Source organism: Mya arenaria, chromosome 6 (genome assembly GCF_026914265.1).
Source record: "Mya arenaria isolate MELC-2E11 chromosome 6, ASM2691426v1".
Lineage (NCBI taxonomy): Eukaryota > Metazoa > Mollusca > Bivalvia > Myida > Myidae > Mya > Mya arenaria.
Window position 1 is genome coordinate 81,260,213 of NC_069127.1, and position 22,591 is coordinate 81,282,803.

General features: G+C 34.3%; 1 protein-coding gene across 2 annotated transcripts in view; it reads right to left on the reverse strand.

Moving 5' to 3' along the window:
• Window positions 1-22,591, reverse strand: part of LOC128239041 (deleted in malignant brain tumors 1 protein-like) — a 45,159-nt gene that overhangs the window by 8,453 nt on the left and 14,115 nt on the right. For both annotated transcript variants that reach the window (XM_052955473.1, XM_052955472.1), the window contains exons 2-11: window positions 18,717-18,893; window positions 15,962-16,109; window positions 15,494-15,660; window positions 12,734-12,881; window positions 12,225-12,391; window positions 8,494-8,670; window positions 6,193-6,340; window positions 5,754-5,920; window positions 3,978-4,125; window positions 3,464-3,630 (exon numbers count right to left, since the gene is read on the reverse strand). In XM_052955473.1, coding sequence (XP_052811433.1) covers window positions 3,464-3,630; window positions 3,978-4,125; window positions 5,754-5,920; window positions 6,193-6,340; window positions 8,494-8,670; window positions 12,225-12,391; window positions 12,734-12,881; window positions 15,494-15,660; window positions 15,962-16,109; window positions 18,717-18,893 — 1,614 coding nt within the window. The remainder of the gene's footprint in view (window positions 1-3,463; window positions 3,631-3,977; window positions 4,126-5,753; window positions 5,921-6,192; window positions 6,341-8,493; window positions 8,671-12,224; window positions 12,392-12,733; window positions 12,882-15,493; window positions 15,661-15,961; window positions 16,110-18,716; window positions 18,894-22,591) is intronic.

Consider the following 22,591-nt stretch of genomic DNA (forward strand, 5'->3'; position numbering starts at 1 on the left):
GCAATCTAAATATAAATACACTTCATCCAACAGAAAAGCAGAGCTTTCCCTGAAATATTGTTGAAGTTCCATCTTACTATGCCCCACAGGATAGCTGAGCTTTCTAACAAGAGCATAGAAGTATAGGCATTAAATTAACTATCGTATCTTTCAACAACAACCCGGTCCACTTGTCAGCTATTAACTATACAATACGCCAAAGCTGAGCATTTCGGTAAATAAAGTTAATTTTTTAGATAAGCAACTACATAGTTCAAGTTGATTAATACCAACTATTTTTTGCTGTAAATTATACGGTAACTGCAACGAGAATGCCGATACTATGAAAAACCCGGCCTTATATACGACGCAAAAAGCGCTCACGCAAAGCAATGTTTTCATTGGTTGTTTAAACAGACCGTCGATTGGTTGAAAACCAATTACTTTGATTGGTTGCGATCAGCATTCTGATTGGACAAAATTATTCTTTACAAATATAGAGAAACAATTATTTAGGTTACACTCAACTATTTTATACGGTTTTGGTAAGTTCGTCACATTACCCACGCCTCCCACTTACTGCGTCCTGCAGTTACACAAAAAAACACCAAAATATAACATTCGTAACTTTTATCTCAGTTTAAAACAATCATTTGTAACGTATCTTCCTTTCGCAAAAACATAACAACAACAATAGTAAGTTTTAGAATAATGCCAAAAAAACTTTGCCTATCTCTTCCTTGCACTTTCTTTTTTTTCCTGTTTGTCCTCATGCTTTTCCCTATTTCTACACGATCCATTAACAACTCTATTAGCATCATCTGGCTCTTTCCTCCTATCTACAACGGGGATTCATACACCGGTCTCCTTCTGGTGAACACGCTTTTTATGCTGCTTCAAAATCTTTATCTTCTTGAATGTAGCTCCGCATGTACTACAACCAATTTGTGACTTTTGACACACGTTGGCATGGTTGACAAAGGTTTCCCTGCCAGAGACGCTATCTTTATACAACGGTGAGATAGTAGGCTTTCGTGGTGTCGACTTAGTCCAAGCCATGGAAAAATGGAAGAAACAAAGTTGTTTTTCGGTTGGCGCTTAAAACCTGGCGTCCTCGTCCATAGCTTCCGCTGTTCCAGCGCTGCTGATTATTAAAGTTTTGCTGCCTTTCAGCATAACCTCTGTTATTTTTAATGAGTTTTTAGTATTGTTATAACATTGCTGACTTAGTACAGCTACAGCTTTCGTCAATTCTGCAAGGCTTTTTTTTATTTGTTCCAGCTCCGTTGAAGTTGTAGTTTCATGTTTGGTCTACTGCATGTATGCTAATGCGATCTTCATGTTTCCTTTCAGCTCTGTTGAACGCCTCAAGTTCAACCGCATGTCAAACGGCATCGTTCAAATTTACTGGGCGAGCTTGTTTAATTCTGAGGCGCATATCACTGCTTTCCAACGCATCTACAAAATGCTCTTTAGCCAATGTTTCCTTAACCTCGGCTGGAGCTGAAGGATACGCCAAATTTGCCAAAAGCTTTATATCTTGTCCCAGCGAAGACAGTGATTATGTAGCTTTTAGACGTCTGTCCCGCAGCTGTGTCATATAAAGTTCCGTCTGGTTTGGCGGTGAAAACCATTCTTCAAGCGCAGTCACAAGCTTCATATAGTTATGCTTGTCAGAGCTTAAATTGCCAAATACTCCTTGAGCCTGTCCTCGTAATGATACAGCTAGATACAAGCCTTTCTGAATATCTGTCCAATTGTTTATTTTATAACAGGCATCAAAGTGTGACTTATAGTCAAGCCACGACCCTGTTCCATCAAAGGGTGCCGGCTTCTTATACCCCTTTCCACCGGACGGTGCATCTGTGTGCTGTAGCATCTCGTCTTTATGATTTTCCTTCTTTCTATCTGTATCATTTCTTTCTATCATAGTGGGTTCTATCATCATCATTCACCGGAATATCAGGCCGGCCTCGCTTCATGTACTGACTGCTACTTGCCAACGGCGTCGTAGCACATCACCTTTTCCTTCTTCTTGTATCACATTACCATGCCTGACTTACATTTCCCGTTGTAACCGTTCTGTTTCTAACTGTAGTCGTAAACATTCATTCTGAAGCCGTAACTTCTCAGTTTCATGATGAAATAATGTCGCATCTTTATTGTCTGCCATTGCAGAAGGTGGGCGAATATCGTTCGGACTATCCATTATTTCTCACCGCTACCACAAAATTTGTAACGTGTGCGGAGTGTACCGAGCGCCTGTTCACTATTTGTATGTAAAAAACCCGGCCTTATATACGCCGCAAAAAGCGCTCAAGCAAAGCAATGTCTCCATTGGTTGTATAAACAGACAGTCGATAGATTGAATAACAAGCACTTTGATTGGCTGCGATCCGCATTCTGATTGGACAAAATTATTCGTAACAAAAATAGAGAAACAACTCTTTAGGTTACAGTCAACTATTTTATACGGATGTGGTAAATTCGTCACACTACTACTACTACTACTACTACTACTACTACTACTACTACTACTACTACTACTACTACTACTACTACTTCTACTACCACCACCACCACCACCACAACGACTACCACCACAACCATTACCACCACCACTAATACTAACTCCACCACCACTACTACAACTACTACTACTACTACTTTCACCACCACCACCACCACCACCACCACCACCACCACCACCGCCACCATTACTGCTATTTACACTACTACTACTACTACTACTTTTACTTCTACTACTACTACTACTACTACTACTACTACTACTTCTACTACTACTACTACTACTACTACTACTACTACTACTACTACTACTTCTATTACTACTACTACTACTACTACTACTAAAACTACTACTACTACTTCTCCTACCACTACTACTTCTACTACTTCTCCTACTACTAGAGTACAAGTATTTTAGGTAGTAGCAACACCAAAGACATGGTAATGTCTTTATATGTTTTTAACAAAACATATCTATTGATCAGGGTCTGTTTCCGAAACAATTTTGTGATTAAGAAAGGTATTCAAAACAACCAAGGAATCGCTCTTAAGATTCTTTGTGAACAGACCCCAGCTTATGAATATTTATTAACCTTCCATGACATATTACTCCGACTTATTTATTATTTGACTGCAGTTGATATAAGCTCTCTTTTCGTCTAAATGAAAGTTAACATTGATAATAATGTATACGTATTCAATGCAAACAACTACTTCTGAACATCTTGTTGTCACTATTGTGAATATTGTATGTTTTGTAAGTGATCATTTTGATTTCCGAATGATCATTATGTTCCTTAAGTATTTATTTTTAAAGGTTTGATACATTCGCATTCCATTTAATTGTGTGTGTTTTTTTGTTATACTTTTTATGTTGGATAAATGTACTGTACTATTATATTATGCACTTTCTATCGAACTGCCAAGAAATGGAGAAGTAAAAAATGATATTTACTACATGCAACTCCGACATCTTCTCCATGCAAACAGTCGTGCTGTCCCCAAGGTCTGAACATACACAAGTTGATCACACTTTCGTTTCCTTGACAAGTACCATCGTCCAGCCAAATCGGGCCAGTACCTGCACCGTAAAAGGCACTCGAATGTACCGTTACATTGTCCCTGTAATTGGACAAGACTAATAAATAAATATTTTAAGTCTAGATGACTGACCCTTTCTACTCATTATATTTTGATAATTAAAAAGGGACCTTTTGTTACACAATCGCTACAAATGCTTAAAGCGTTAAGACAACAACTTGATTCAGATTCTAGATCGAAACCAATTCTAATTCATACAAATTCTAGTTCATTTTCACTTAATCAATTGTGTATCTGAAACTTATAATAGAGTTGGAATTTTGTGCATAAGTTTTAAAAAGGAGAAAAATATTTTTCAAAAGTAACACATATATTTGACCCCAAATTACTTCAACAATATTATTTACCTATTCAAGAAAATAACTTACGTAGCATATCCGAGCTGTCGACATACGACCTTGGCAAAGTTTATGTCTGTTAGATCATCACAGATCGTACCCCATGTTCCATTGTAAAGTACTTCAACACGACCCTCTAATTGCGTTAAACCGTTACGTAGTCTTATAGCACTTGAGCCTTAATAATAAAAAAGGCTTTTGATTTCAATTTAAATGAGGTTTTTAAAATGCCGACCTTCCATTGTGATAAGCTTACATCCGCATGCTGTGAGGTAGTCGAAAAGACATGGCAATGGTATTGCCGGAAAAATTGAAATATTGTATATATAATCAAGCAAGGCTTTAATACTTTGAGGTCTCTAATATGACTCGCAACCATTGTTCTTGAAAGAAATCGTAATAATTAGACAGGTGACATTTCGTCCAGTTTTTATTTTGCGCCAAAGAAGGTTTGTGCAATTTGAACTCGTGTTGGATAAGCATGCATATGGTAAAGGTAATGGTATAATCTATATGCTTCCCTATGTTAAAAATAGTGCTTTGTCGAAATGATCAAACAGTTCTTCAAAGGGCTGCTGAATTAAATATCGAAAACTTGTATATATATATATATATAGATCTCATACCGTCTTACTGACAGTGTGCTTCAACTAGGAGTGTGGTGACAAATTGATGAATATGTATAGCAGGGATGTTAAACAAGTACAATACAAGCAAATCCTACACTAACCTAAATAGTTTGACCTTTAATGTTTAATTAACGTTAAGTTTTAAAAACTGATCTGAATGTGACTAGACACCAGATTGTCCCCATATAGGCAAACCAGTACTCCTCAAACAAGCCTAGAAATGTTAATAACAGCTAGTATGAGGCCGATTATACACCAATTTACATGATTCGCTGTCTCAGCTAATTTTACCCGTTTAAGGAAGGGCATATTGGTTTCCAAATTTATAGTGTGAATATTTAGCTTGTGAAGGTCACGTGATTAGAACAGATGGAAAAACCGCCTTTTTAACTATGCCTATATCTAAGTGGTGAATAAACCCAGTAAAACTCTAATTGGAAAAATAACCCCCAAAAATGACAATTAATACGGTGAAGTTTAAATTTCTTTTTTAAACAATACGAGAATACCGGCAATGTTTGACATAAGGTTGGCTTATTAGATTATATGTAGTAAAAATCACTAAATATATTCAAAATAACAAATAGAAGTCAAAACATAGTTCCAATATCGTAAACAAAACTCTTATTTGGAAGAAAACTTTGTTTAATTTTGGTAGCAATCTTGGACGCCTTTTTGAACTTGATTTAGTCAAAATGCTTTATAAGTACATTAAAGTATACTTTTTCAATGTTTTTAATTAAACTACAATAATTTCTGACTAAATGAAAGAAACTCAGAATTAAGTTACATTTAGAGGTCATTTTTAGAATAACATTTATTCCATTACTATGATTACTAACTAATGATATATTCGTTTATACTAAGTACAAACAAAGCACTTTCATTGCCGTGAATATCTTATGCTTATTTTGATCTCCGATTGGTTATAAATGTTCCTTAACAATTTTCTAGTTAAGGTTAAGTATGCTCTTTTATGAACATATGGATTTCCTTTTAGTGTTTTTTTCCAGTGATATAAATATTTGTTCTCCATTAAACTTTTGTTTTGTATCTTATTGTTTAATAATGTGTGTATACTGCATATATCATTGAATTATCAACCATGTTATCAAACAATTCGTTCTCAATGCATTTGTACCATTTCAGAAATGGATATATAAAAGATGATATATACTACATGTAACTCCGACATCTTCATTATGTCCGCAATTGTGCTGTCCCCATGGGCTGGAGATACACAAATCGATCGTAGTCTCGTCTCCTTGACAAGTAACATCGTCCAGCCAAATCTGATCACTGCCTCCACCGAAATAGGCACTGGATCGTACCGCCACATTGTCCCTGGAAATGCATTTTCATGCAAATTTGCATTTTCTCTAAACCCTTTCCACGCATGAGATATGCAACTGATTTAACATTTAAAAAAAATGTAACCAAATCACTACGAATATTCAGAGCGTAAAACCATTCATCTCATTCCGATTCTTCGATAACAATAATTGTGAATCCGTAACTGAAAAATACATTTTGAACTTTGTATAAACCTAATACATGTTTGACCAAAAATACTTAGTGTTGTTGAAATAATCAATCTATGTAGAAAAATAACTTACGTAGCAAATATGAGCTGTCGACATACGACCTTCGCAAAGTTTATGTCTATACTATCCCCACAGACCGTACCCCATGTTCTATTGTGAAATACTTCAACACGACCCTCTAATTCCGTTGAACCGTTGCGTAGTCTAATAAGACTTGAACCTGAAAATGAAGTGCAATTATTTAATGGCGTTTAAAGTGTCAATATTTCATTGTGAAAAGCTTCCACCATGCGTATTGCCTGTCGTAAGGTAGTCGAGTAAAAAGGTGGCGATGTTGTCTTTATAATGGAAATGCAAATGATAATTTGATCATCCTGATAGGACTCACAACCATTGTGACAAAAATAAAATGTATAAACTAGACATTCTGCAATGCGACCGGGTTTTCAATTTGCCATATTTAAAGGTGTGTGCAAATTTAACTAGTTGCGAAAACGCATAGAAGTATTCAATGATAACTTTTGGCTTCATGTGCTTTTCTATGTTATAATAGAGCATTGTCAACTCACCTATCAATAATACCAAACTCGCCGCTGAATTGAAACATATTTTACAGTCCGGACAAACCAAAACAAAATTAACATTTAAAAACGATTCTTATGTGTGGTATTTGTATTTGACCTTTGCTCTACTAGCATCGGTCTTGCAAGCGACAAGCCGACTTCTTCTGGTGAATATTTGGTATTTGTATATAAACTTTTGCATGGACAAGATACAACCCGGACACAACACATATTGTTGCTAAACACCCGCCAAAATGGCCACACAAAGGCATTTATATCCGAGCCTGGATTGACTTTCGAAGTGAAAGGTTTGATTTTGTGAATTCATTATTGAAATAAGAAATTATTTCCTATACGGGAACGTTTTCATTTCTATTTTGATACACATATTAGAACCATGCTCGGCACAACGTTGCTTAATTAGATTTTGGTAGCCAACAGTAAATAGTCACTGGAATTACTGTGAACTGTTCCGTGCGGTCTAGAAAAGTTTGTTGTGAGCTGATAGAACTATGTCGAAGATTTTAGATTTTTTTTAAATGTAACACATAAATGTTTCCAAAGCAAAAGTGTTTAACCTTTTTGAAAACGAACTTTTTCAAGGATATCCGAATGTTAATATCCAAGTATCAATGGACGAAGAAAAGTCTTGCTAGAATTTCTTGGCGCAGAACTCTTACTTCCTGATTACCAACTGACTCGCAAACTGTTCTTGAACCGATCGTGTGTGTGTGTGTGTATATACATATATATATGATATATAAGTTAATGCATTTCTAAGACATGAAGCTATGTTATGCACACACGTATGCGGCATATTGTTTTTGCATTAAACGATTGTATTTATTGCCAAGGTAAAAACGCTTTGTTGCTTATTCTGTACTGTATATATTGTTATTTCAATTATTAATTAGTATTTGTTGATGATATGAACACGTGAGGTGTAAATAAAGATAAGTTGAGTTTAATGCGTGATAAATGCACGGAAAAGCAATGATAGCTAAGAAAGTATTAATGTTTTAAAAATAATAACCAAAAAATAAAATGTATTAGTTCAATCGAGATGTTCTTGTTCAATGGTTGGAAGTATGGAGGGTTGATCTGATGGATGGATGGAGCGAGGGAGGTAGAAAGGATTGAATGCTTTAAGTACAGAATTGAATGTCTGACAAATAAAGAGCTGTTGTATAGCGAAACATTGGAAGAATATCAAGCCGCACATAACACAAAGTGTTATTCGTGACTTTTGAATCACACAGTGATACAAATATATTGCTAACAGCAAAGCTAATATTGCGCCTTCACAGGGGGTCGAGGCTCATGATCAGGAGGGCAAAATGTGCAAAGCAAAATGGCTTTGATATAGTTTACAATGGTACTCGTAACAAGAATTCAATATTTTATAAAACAAATCATGTTTAATAAAAGAAAGTATATCAATAGTTCTATAAATCATTTGTGTAACCGGTTATAATTGACATAGGCTTAACATCGTTTCAATGATCGTATTACACAAAATAATGACGGCAAGAGTGACACACACATTCAAATTTATTAGGTTTACAGAATTAATAAAATACAGTGTGAGAATGTTCAGACGTGGGTTTACAAGTTTTCTTAGGGAATGATAGACCTTCTTTAGATGACATGGTAGTGTAAATAACACGATCCAAAGTGGACCTCCACTTGTTCAGAGCGCTGGATGTTCATGTTTACATATGGAACTGAAAACAGTGATTAGCGCGTTACAAAAACAGATTAAAGTCTGAATACGGTTTGCACAAATTAGTAGCCTAATATTCCCACATACCTCGAGTACAAGATGGGGAAATGCCATCCAATTGGCCGTCAGCTTGACATGTTCTTACTAAATTGCCATTTGTAAGGATGTAACCTCCTGCGCATGAGTACGTTACGTTCGTCTTGTAGTCAATCGTTGTCCCCGAATCTGTTGAAGCGCCTCTTACAGCCGGCACGAAGCAGAATCCTGTGATATAATACGAACAAAAGCATTTTAATTCGAATGCAAATTTGAACTTACACTACAAACCCTTTAAGGGAAGTACACAGATTGCATATTATCAACATTTTTAATAGCTTTGATCAAATTGATTTGTTTCATTTATGTATGTGCATAAACACCATGTGACAACGGAAAGCCTCGTATATAATGCAATCAAGCTTAATTCAATTCATTTTCGTTGTAGTACATGTTTTAATGCATACTACTACAGGAAAAGTAAGCAGCCTTGTTGTATTTTCATATCATGATGTTGAAATCGGGTTATAAACAAGAATGATTGAACAATGATATATATTTTGCCTTAACACTTGAATTATGCTGGATTCCCCTTTTAAATAGACATGTTACACCTTGGACAAAACAAAAACAATAATTGTTAACCATCTAATCTTGAGTCATATATCGATCTTTGACCTAATTAAATCAGTTAGCATGCGACATGCTATTTTCTCGTTATGAATATGCGTTTTTTATATCTACCTTAGCATGGCTAAGTTTAAGCCCGGAAACAAAAAAATGCCAAACAACCGTCAACCGTCCACCGTCCACCGACATACCGCATAATAATAACCCAGAGTTTCTTTCAGACATTATTATAATAGTGATATCTTACTTTTCATGCACAATAATTGTAAAAATGCCAGTATTTAAAACAAAACTCATAACTGCCAACTTGTGCATCATTACGGTAAAGTTTCCATTTCTGTTCATATACACTAGTACATCACGGCCATCTTTGACATAATGTTTGCTCATAAGGTTATATGAAACTTCAAGTAAATAATGATCTATAAGGTTTTAAGTAAATTATCTATTAGTTCACTTTAGAAGTGATATCGACAAATGTGTCCAAAAAATATACAAAAAAAAATGTTTTCGTCTATTTGAAATGTAACGTTCAATTTGTTTTAAATTTGATCTCCATCTTGGACGCCTTTTGAAGCTTGGTATGAAAAAAATGCTGCTTCAAAAATTAATGTAAACTTATTTAATGCTAAACTCCTACTTCCGAACATGTTTCTGTCTCTATTATAAATATTGTATGTTTTGTAAGTGAACGTATTACTTGATTTACAATACTATATATATGAATAGCAAACACCACATAAATGCTACGACCATATGTTTTGTGTTCCTCAATAAATCAAATAACCGGTGTAAATCATATATTTAGATATTTGCAACTCGAACGTTGATGCTTGTGAAAAACACATAATGGTTAACTAATTTGTATTAATGAAACAGTTTTAAGTGCATACAGATACAAAAAATCTGCAACATTTTGTTGCTCTCATCCCTCGATATGGACAACATCAAACAATTTCCCTCGAGCGTATTGGAAAATGGCCGTAATCATTATCACAGTCTCTTTATTCTAAAAACATCGTTACTATCCTCAGTCCACTTAATAGCTATCCCCTGCGCAGTTATTTATTTGCTTCATCTATCCCCAGTACACCGCCAGGGCATCAAAAGGTATGAATATCTCCGTAACAACAGAATATATCGTATTGATATTTTAAACGTTACTAGATAATGTTATTACAAATAAATCGCTCGATTCAGTTTTTATTCTGATTTTAAATTTGTTCATTTATGTTTAAAATCGTGCCACATAAATGAACATTTGCGAGCGATCATGCAACTTTTGGCGAGAATTGGGCTATTATACAAAAGAGGAGACACATTTCAATCAAACACCTATATTGAACAGGATCAAGTTATTCGAAACTCTTCGATTTTGATAAGTATATAACCATAAAATACAAAAAAATGATAGAAAACTTTCCATATGTCAAAACCAAACGCTTATCGATTTATCACTTTTGAGCTAAAGCTCCGGTGTCCATTGCCCAACAGTGTAAAAACGTATTCAAAACAATTTATTCAGCTTGACATGAAGAAAATTAGTAATATCTATAAAAAATGATTTTCTTATAAGGAAAAATATTGTTTTGTTACGTTTTTGAATAAATAAAAGGAAAAGGGCCAAAATTATAATAAAAAAATATTGCTTTTCAAAAGATTTTTTGAGAGACAAACTTAAAATGTGTTATATATCTGATAGTTATGAAAGAAAAGCCAATTGTAGCAAATGCTCATTGACATAGTACTTATACTACTACTACTACTACCACTACTACTACTACTACTACTACTACTACTACTACTACTACTACTACTACTACTACTACTACTACTACTACTACTACAACCACAACCACTACTACCTCCTACAACTACCAAGACATCAAAATTATTTCTTCTACTACTACTACTACTCCTTCTCCTCCTTCACCTCCTCCTCCTACAACTACTACTACTACCACTACTACTACTACTATTACTACTTCTACTACTACTACTACCACCACGAATACTACTACTACGAATAACTACTACTACTACTACTACAACAACTACTACTACTACTACTACAACTACAACTACTACTACGAATACTACAACTACTACTACTACGAATACTACAACAACCACTACTACCTCCTACAACTACCCAGACCACCACAACCACCAACACATTCTGGATTCCCTATTTTATGGACATGTTACACCATGGACAAGACAAAAGACAATAATTGATTAATCCTGAGTAATATATCAATCTTGGACCTACTCACATCAGTTAGCATGCGACATGCTATGTTATCGTTACGAATATGCGTTTTTGGCATGGCAAAGTTTAAGCCCGGAAACAAAACGAAACAAATTATTGCCAAACAACCGTCAAACCGTCCGCCTACCGACATACCTCAAATTAATAACCGAGATAGTCATTCAGACTTCATTATAATAGTGATAACTTACTTTTCATGCACTATTGTAACAATGCCAGTATTTTAAGCAAAATTCATAACTGCCATCGTGTACAATCATTTCTTTAAAGTTTCCATTTCTGTTCATATACACTAATACACTACGGCCATCTTTGACAAAATGTTTGTTTATTAGGTTATAAGAAACTTAAAGTAAATAATGATAAATAAGGTTTTAGTTGATTTATCTAATTTATCTATAAGTTCAATTTTGAAGTGATATCAGCAAATATGTCCAAAATATCAAATCCTTTTTTCGTCTATTTGTAAGTGAACGTTCATTTTGATTAAAATTTGGCATCCATCTTGGAAGCCTTTTTGAGCTTGGAATGGTCAAAATGCTGCTTCAAACATATATGTATACGTATTCAATGCTAAACTCCTTCTTCCGAACATCTTCCTGTCGCTATTGTGAATATTGTGTTTTGTAAGTGATTATTTTTTATCTCCGAATGATCATTATGTTATTAAAGTATTTATTATTAAAGGCTTGATACATTTGCATTCCATTTAATTGTTTCCCTTTTTCTCAAATGCGAACTTTGCTTGTTGAAAACATGTTTTTTTTGTTTGTTTTTTGGTTTAAACTTGGTATGTTGGATAAATGCATGTACTGTACTATTATATTATGCATTTTCTATCAAACTGCCAAGAAATGGAGAAGTAAAAGATGATATTTACTACATGTAACTCCGACATCTTCTCCATGAGAACAGTCGTGCAGTCCCCAAGGTCTGAACATACACAAGTTGATCGAACTTTCGTTTCCTTGACAAGTACCATCGTCCAGCCAAATCAGGCCAGTACCTGCACCGTAAAAGGCACTCCAACGAACTGTAACATTGTCCCTGTAATTTGACAAGTCTAATAAATAAATATTTTAATTCTAGATGATTGACCCGTTCCACTATTGATATTTTAATATTCAAAAAGGGACATTTTGATACTCAATCGCTATAAAAGCTTAAAGCGTAAATACAACCACTTGATTCAGATTCCTAGATCGAAACTAATACTAATACATACTAATTCTAGGTCATTTTCACTTCATCATTTGTGTATATGATTCTGCTTATAAAGTTGGAATTTTGTGCATGTATGAGTTTTAAAGCGGAGAAAAAATATTTTCCAAATATTTGACCCAGAAATACTTCAACAATATTATTTACCTATTCAGGAAAATAACTTACGTAGCATATCCGAGCTGTCGACATACGACCTTGGCAAAGTTTATGTCTATAAGATCATCACAGATCGTACCCCATGTTCCATTGTGAAGTACTTCAACACGACCTCCTAATGGCGTTGAGCCGTTACGTAGTCTTATAGCACTTGAACCTAAATAATAAAGAAAATGCTTTTGAATTTCAATTTAAACGAGGTTTTTAAAATGTCGACGTTTCATTTTGAAAAGCTGCCGCAAGTCCATCCGCATGCCGTTAGGTAGTCGAAAAAACATGGTAACGGTATTGCCTGAAATATTGAACATATAATCAAGCAAGGCCTTGTCACTTTGAGGTCTCTAATATAACTTGCAATCATTGTTCCTTAAAGAAAACGTATTTACTAGACAGTTCATAGTTGGCACTCGTTTGTGCCAATTTAACTCGTGTAACAGAAAATACATGGTAACGGTATCAAGCAAGGCTTGATACTTTGAGGTCCCTAATATGACTCGCAACCATTTTTCTTGAAAATTAAACGTATTAACAAGACACGTCACAGTTCGGCCAATTTTCATTTTGCCCAATAAGAAGGTTTGTGCAAATTGAACTTGTGTAGGATAAGCATGCAGATGGGTAAAGGTAATGGTTTGATCTATACGCTTCTCTATGTTAAAAGTAGTGATTTATCGAACTGATAAAACAGTTCTGCAGAGGGCTGCTGAATGAAATACCGAAAACTGTATATGGGTCTGATACCGCATTACTAGCAGTGTGTTTTTACTAGCCTAGGAATGTAAACGGTAACAAATTGATGAATATGCGTGTAAACAAATGGAATGCAAGCACATCCTACACTTACCTTGATATTTTGACCTTTAATTAAGGAATGAATTGCGGAGTTGATGTCATTATCGGGGTATGAACGCAATTGGGCTGGTCTAAGTATGTGGAGTCCGAAGGACTCCAAGCGTACTTTAACCAGCACAATTGCGTTTATATCCCCGATAATGACATCAACCCCGCAATTCATTCCTTATATTTACACCAATAGTTCATTATTTTGTTAAAAAAAACATTAAAAAATACTTCATTTCATTTCGGATTACCTTTCAGTAATCCTTTCTGACCCATTCTGTAAATAGGACGACCCGACTGTTACCGGAAACATTTTTTTCAAATGACGTCACAATAACGCGGGAAAAGATCAACCACTTGAAATCACTTTTAAGCGTAAAATTGAAACTCTTTGGGCAACAAAACGTTTAAAATATAATAAAGTGGAACCACTTTCTAAAATGGTGATTTATATTTTACGGGACCTGCTGACACAATACAAACAATAACAAGATCAATTGTTTTCATTTATATTGTTATGCGATGAATTGCGACCCGAACATATCCGAAGATGTTGCGTTCATCGATTGATGAACGCAATTGCCGAAAGGCAGTTCATTTAAGGAATGGAAGTTGAGGTGTAAATATTGTATAATAAACGTTTAGCTTTAAACACTGATCTAAATGTGACTAGACACCAGATTGTCTCAATATCGGCAAACAAGAATTTCCTCAAGATAAGCCTAGAAATGGTAAAAACAGTTTGTTTGAGGTCGATTATACATTAATTTACAAGATTCATAATATATTCCGTCGCTTTCTCAGCTGCGTTTACCCGTTAGTAAAGTGCATATTGGTTTTCAAGTTTATAGTGTGTATTTTAGCTTGTAAAAGTCACGTGATTAGAACAGATACATTAACCGACGCTTTTTGAATATACCTGTATCTTCGTGGTATACAAACCTAGTAAAATTTTAATTGGAAAAATACACATAAATGCGAAAGGTAAATGTGCTGTGAGCAATGTGATACGGCAGTTAGTAAGGTTCAATGCGTTTTACACAACGAAATCGATTTGAAGTATTTTTATTTTACAAATTTAGTTCGTTTGCAGTTGTATCTTTTGTTGTCAAGTCTCTTTAATGTGACATTGACTTTTGACATTAGAAAAACAATGCACCAAGTTTTGTCACACGCTCACCCAACCGCCTGTTCGCAAACAAACCCGAATTTAATATTCTAGCTTTTAGACTATATATTACTTTTCATTCAGAAATGTAAACATGCCATTATTTCAAGCAAAGTTTAGACCTGTCAACTGGAACAATAAATACAATAAATACGGTGAAGTTTTAATTTCTTTTTAAACCATACGAACATAACGGCAATGTTTGAAAAAAGGTTGGCTTAGTAGATTATATGTAGGCGAAATCATTACATATATTCAAAATAACAAATAGAAGTCTAACAATAGTTCCCATATCGTAAACAAAACTCCCATTTGGAACAAAAATTTGGTTTAATTTTGGCAGCATTCTTGGAGGCCCTTTTGAGCTTGATTTAGCTAAAATGCTTTATAATTACATCAATGTATACTTTTTCAATGTTTAAAATAAAATATGATGATTCCTCACTAAATCCACACATGCGAATGAAACTCAAAATTAAGTTATATTTTGAGGCCATTTCTAGAATAATATTTATTCCATTATTAAGAAAACTAACTAATGATTTATTTATTTATACTGAACACAAACAAACCGCTTACATTGTCGTAAATATCTTATGTTGATATGGAATTATTTTGATCTCCTATTGGTTATAAATGTTTCTTGTTTAATAATGTGTGTATACTGTATATATCATTGAAGTATGAACCATGTTATCAAACTATTCGTTTTCAATCCATTTGTAACCTTCAGAAATGGATAAATAAAAGGTGACATATACTACATGTAACTCCGACATCTTCATTGTGTTCGCAGTTGTGCTGTCCCCACGGGCTTGAAATACACAAATCGATCATAGTCTCGTTTCCTTGACAAGTAACATCGTCCAGCCAAATCTGGTCACTGCCTTCACCGAAATAGGCACTCGATCGTACCGCCACATTGTCCCTGGAAATGCATTCTCTCTAATCTTTGACCCTTTCCAATCATAAGATATGCAACTGATTTAACATTTAAAAAACAACAATTGGTAACCAAATTACTACGAATATTCTGAGCGTAATGCCATTTATCTCATTCCGATTCCTGATTAAAAATAATTGTAAATCCGTTACTGCTAATACATTTTGAACTTTTATGCATGTTAAAGTGATTAAAGCAAAGACATTTGTGCATAAATTCAATTCACGTTTGACAAAAAGTACTTGGTGTTGTTGAAATAATTAACCCATGTAGGAAAATAACTTACGTAGTAAATTCGAGCTGTCGACATACGACCTTGGCAAAGCTTATGTCTATACCATCCCCACAGACCGTACCCCATGTTCCATTGTAAAGTACTTCAACACGACCCTCTAATAGCGTTGAACCGTTACGTAGTCTAATAGCACTTGAACCTGGATCATTATAAAATGCTTTTGAATTTCAATGTTTACAATGTTTTTAAAATGTCGACATTTCATTGTGAAAAGCTTCCATCCGCATGCCGTGAGGTAGTCGAAAAGACATGGTAACGGTTTTGCCTGAATAAAGGAAATATTGAATTAATAATCAAGCAAGGCTTTGATACTTTGAATGTCTCTAATATGACTCGAAACCATTGTCCTTAAAAGAAAACGCATTAACTAGACACGTCACAGTTTGTCCAGTTTTTCATTTGCGCAATAAGAAGGTCTGTGCAATTTGTGTTGGATAAGCATATTTACTAGACAGATCACAGTTCTTCCAGTTTTCTTTTTGAGAAATACGATTTGTGCAAATTGAATTCGTGTTGGATAAGCATGCAGATGGTAAAGATAATAATATGATCTATATGCTTCTCTATGTTCAAATAGTGCTTAGTACTTCAACACGAGCTTCTAGTTCCGTTTAACCATTTTGTAGTCTAATTAGAACCTTAAAAAGAAGTTCAATTATTTCATATCGTTTTAATTGTCAATATTCCATTGTGAAAAAGCTTCCACAATGCTTATTGCCTGTTGTAAGGTGGTCGAGTAAATATTGTGGCGATGTTGTTTTTATGATGGATAAATTCAATGTTATGATAATTTTAACATTCTTATATGACTCACAATCATTGTGCCAAAACGAAAATAGATTAACTAGACATGCTGCAATGCGACCGTGTTCTCAATTTGCCATATTCTGCCATATTTAAAGGTGTGTGCAAACTTACCTTGTTGTGAAAAAGCATAGAAGTATTCAATGATAACTTTTGGCTTCATGTGCTTTTCTATGTTATAATAGAGCATTGTCAACTCACCAATAATACCAAACTCGCCGCTGAATTGAAACATATGTTACAGTCCAGACAAACAAAAACAAAATTGACACTTACAAATGATTCTTAAGTGTGGTATTTGTTATTAACCTTTTTCTACTAGCATCGGTCTTGTACGCGACAGGCCGGCTTCTTGTGGTAAATATTTGGTATTTGCATATAAACCTTTGCACGGCCACGATACAACCCGGACACAACACATATTGATGCTAAACACCCACTAAAATGGCCGCACAAACGCCGTTATATCCCAGCCTAGAATGACTTTCGAAGAGAAAGGTGTGTTTTTGTAAATTCATTATTGAAAAAAGACATTCTTTCACGTTTTCATTTATATTTTGATACACATAAAAAAAAACATTCTCGGCACAACGTTGCTTTTTTAGGTAATGTGTAGCATTGTTTAAATAGTCACTGGAAAACTACTGTGAACTGTAGGTTTGTTGTGGGCAAATAGACCTATGTCGAAGATTTTAGATTTTTTTTTCAAAATGTAACACCAAAGTGTTTCCAAAGCAACAGTGTACTACATTATAAAAAAAAACTGGTTCAAAGATATCCGATTGTTAATATCCAAGTATCAATGGACGGAGAAAATTATTCCTCGCACTTCTTGGCGCTGAACTCAAAGTTCTTGACTACCAACTGACTCGCAAACAGTTCTTGAGGAGAGTGTATATGTATATGAATGTCTAAGACATAAAGCTATGTTATGCAAACACGTAGGCGGCATATTGTTTTTGCATTGAACAATTGTATTTATTGCCAAGGTAAGAACGCTTTTTTGCTTATTCTGTACTGTATATATTGTCATTTCTATAAGTAATCAATTATTGTTTGTTTATGATATGAACACGTGAGGTGTAGATAAAGATAAGTTGAGTTGATTGCATAATAAATGCATGGAATAAGCAATGATAGTTAAGAAAGTATTTAAAAATATAATAACAACACAAAGCTTAATGTTTTAGTTCACTCGAGATATTCTTTCTGTGGATGGAAGGATGGATGGTTAAATTGATGGATGGATGGAGCGAGGGAGGAAGAACGGGTTAAATGCTTAAAGTACACAATTGAATGTCTTACAAATAAAGCGCAGTTGTATAGCGAAACATTGTAAAAATATCAAGCAGCACATAACACAAAATAAACTGTTGTTCTTGATTTTTGAATCACACAGTGATCCAAATATATTGCAATCAGCAAAGCTAATATTGCGCCTTCACAGGGGGCCATGGCTCATGATCACGAGGGCAAAATGTGCAAAGCAAAATGTCATTGTTATAGTTTACAATGGTACTCGTAACCAGAATTCAATATGTCACTAAACAAATCATGTTTATTAAAACAAAGTTTATCAAGAGTTCTGATAAAACTTTTGGGTAGCTTGTTATAATTGACATAGGCTTATCATCGTTTCAATGATCATATTACACAAAATAATGACGGCAAGGGTGACACACAAATTCAAAATGATTAGGTTTACAGAATGTTAAGACTTGGGTTTACAAGTATTCTAAGGGAATGATGAGCTTTCTATAAATGACATGGTAGTGTTAGGAACACGATCTAAAGTGGACCTTAATGTTTTCATAGCGCTGGTTGTTCATGTTTTTATTTGAAACTGAAAAGAGTGTTTGGTGCGTTACAAAACATATTAAAATGTGAATAATATGGTTTACACAAATAAGTTGCCGAATATTCCTACCTAATACCCACATACCTCGAGTACAAGTTGGGGAAATACCATCCAATTGACCGTCAGCTTGACATGTTCTAACTAAATTGCCATTTGTAAGGATGTAGCCTCCTGCGCATGAGTACGTTACGTTCGTCTTGTAGTCAATCGTTGCCTCCGAATCTGTTGAAGCGTCTTCTACAGCCGGCACGGAGCAGAATCCTGTGATATATAACAAACAGTAGCATTTTAATTCGAATGCAAATTTGAATGTACACTTCAAATCCTTTAAGGGAATTAAACGTGTTGTATATTATCAACATTTTTACTTACTTTGATCAAATTGATTTGTTTCAATTATGTATATGCATAAACATCATACGACAACGGAAAGCCTCAACCAAGCTTAATTCAATTCAATTTCTATTTCGTTGTACATGTTTCTAATACATACTACTACAGGAAAGTAAGCAGCCTTGTTGTATTTCCATATCATTATTTTAAATATCTTTTATAGAATGCTTTGTTAAAGATGCAATCTCACAGATTGAACAACTTTTTTTTTGTCTTGGAACGAGCCATTTTTTTGCAAAAATCCATGTAAACGAGTTATATAAGACCGCTGAAAAAAAAAATCAAAAATTGATGAATTTATGAATTTTTCTTAAACCGTTAATAACGGTTTAAGCCAACAAACATTATTTTTCGTCACTACTACTACTACTACTACTCATACTACTACTACTACTACTACTACTACTACTACTACTACTACTACTACTACTACTACTACTTCTACTACTACTACTACTACTACTACTACTACTACTAAGTTTCACCTTAACACTTGAACTATGCTGGATTCCCCTATTTTATGGACATGTTACACCTTGGACAAGACAAAAGACAATAATGAATTACCATTTAATCTTAAGTGATATATCGATCTTTGTCCTACTCACATCAGTTAGCATGCGACATGCTATTTTATCGTTATGAATATGCGTTTTTGATATCAACCTTGGCATGGCCAAGTTTAAGCCCAGAAACAAAACAAAACAATTTATTGCCAAACAACCGTCTAAGCGTCCGCCTACCGACATACCTCAAATTAATAACCGAGATAGTCATTCAGACTTCATTATAATAGTTATATCTTACTTTCTATGCACTATTGTAAAAATGTCAGTATTTTAAACGAAATTCATAACTGCCAATTTGAACAATCAATAAGGTAAAGTTTCAAGTTCTGTTCATACACACTAGAACGTTAAGACCATCTTTGACATAATGTTTGTTTATTGCGTTATATGAAACTTTAAGTAAACAATGATAGATAAGGTTTTAATTAATTGATCTAATTTATTTATTAGTTCACTTTAGAAGTAATGTCACCAAATATGTCCAAAATATTAAAACATAAGTTTAAAATAAATCTCCTTTTCGTCTATTTGTAAGTGATTTTTTTATTAAAATTTGGTCCATCTTGGAAGCTTTTTTGAGCTTGGAAATGCTGCTTCAAGCATTATTGTATACATATTCAATGCTAAACTCCTCTTCCTGTCGCTATTGTGAATAGTGTATGTTTTGTAAGTGATCATTTATATCTCCGAATGATCATTATGTTATTTAAGTATTTATTATTAAAGGCTTGATACATCAGTATTCCACTTGATTATTTCCCTTTTTCTTAAATGCAAACCATGCTTCTTGAAAACATTTTTTGTTGTTGTTTTTTGGTTTATACTTTTTATGTTGGATAAATGTACTGTACTATTATATTATGCATTTTCTATCGAACTGCCAAGAAATGGAGAAGTGAAAGATGATATTTACTACATGCAACTCCGACATCTTCTCCATGAGAACAGTCGTGCTGTCCCCAAGGTCTGAACATACACAAGTTGATCACACTTTTGTTTCCTTGACAAGTACCATCGTCCAGCCAAATCGGGCCAGTACCTGCACCGTAAAAGGCACTCGAACGTACCATAAAATTGTCCCTGTAATTGGACAAGTTTATAGAAAAAAATACTCTAGATGATTGACACTTTCTACTTATGGTATTTTGATATTAAAAAGGGGCCTTTTGATACTCAATCGCTACAAATGCTTAAAGCGTAAATACAACCACTTGTTTGAGACTCCTAGATCAAAACTAATACTAATTCATACTAATTCTAGTTCATGTTCACTTCATCACTAGTGTATATGATACTGCTTTACAATGTCTATAAAAATATTGTTTTATTTATTTCACGTATTTTTGAAGAAATACATATTTTTAGCATAGCATTTTTTGGGAAAAATATATGTATGGATGTATGGAGCCCGTACACTCGCATGTTCGGGATGGATATACGGACCCCGTACATGCAACGTGTACGGGATGAATATACGGACCCCGTACACTCGCATGTTCGGGATGGATATACGGACCCCGTACATGCAACGCATACGGGATGAATATACGGACCCCGTACATGCAACGTGTACGGTATGAATATACGGAACCCGTACACGCAACGTGTACGGGATGGATATAGGACTCCATACATATGCGTGTACGGGATGGAAATACGGACCCAGTACACGCAACGTGTACGGGATGTATATACGGACTCGTACACGCAACATGTACGGGATTGGAATACGGAACCCGTACACGGATGAATGTACGGACTTTATACGGGATGGACCTAGGTAGGGTTCGACCGTGTTAGACACGGATATTAAGAAATAACAAATGCATGCTTTTTTTTTTATAAAACATAATTTATAGACATACGAAAAATTACTATTTATATAAATTCTTAAGATTTAAATATGGCATGTTTGAGAAATCAATGTTAAATGTCATTCTAGATCTGCCTTAACATAATCATTTCGTTGTGGCATTTGCTCAAACAAAATGTTGTATGGTTAAAATTCCACTGTCTAGTCAAACAACAATTTATACAGGCTGATAAAACAAACATCAAGAAAAAAATCCACAACTAATATGAGTTCCATTCTGCGATTTCTTGGTTTCAGGCATTAGGTCAAATTGCGCACGAACATCAGGTCAATGAAAAAAAAATATACAGACACAACAAGCTTATGGCTTACAGACATTTGAAATGCAGATTTGATATAATACAGCAATATGGCGAATTCATCATAATGAAGTTAGAAAACCCCGTGATCGAAAAACCATTAGGAAATGTGACACAACCTATGTATGTCTCTAGTCTAGACTTGTTAAAGATGCACTCTCAAAGCATTAAAATCTTTGGCAGTGTTTTTAGCAATTAACTGTGATATGGGTGCTTCAATTGAAGGAATTTATACAAAAGTTAGCTAAATTTGAGACAAAAATAGTTTATGTCAAAACGGTCAATCTGTGACAGTGCAGCTCTAAACAATTCAACCAGTCCATTCCCAGATGTGATGATAATACATAAACATAAATCTGTGTCGTACATGACATTTCTATGAAATATTGTCAATGTATGCCATCTTATATTTAATCAAAGTAAATTCAATACATAGCTTGTATAAATTCATAAAGGCATACATATTTATTATTCTGTTTCCCCTCAAAATTGTACCAGCGAGCCAAATATTGTCTAATGTCAAAATGTCAAACCTTTTAGATTGCTATCTTTATTCTGATGTGCATTTATTCTACTTACAAATTATTTTAAGCTCACAATGCTGTACCTTAATTAAAATAACAAACACATTTCATCAGAATTAAAGTTTATCCGGTAGTTCAATTGTTCACGTTCGAATTATAAATTCCAATGCACGGTTCACAGACATAATAATACTAGCCCATCAAAATCAAAAATGAAATAACAATTATATCTTATAATATGCTAGCTCGTAGTCTTACCTCATTATTGTTGGGTATTTTTCCTTGTTGCTATTTGGCTCAT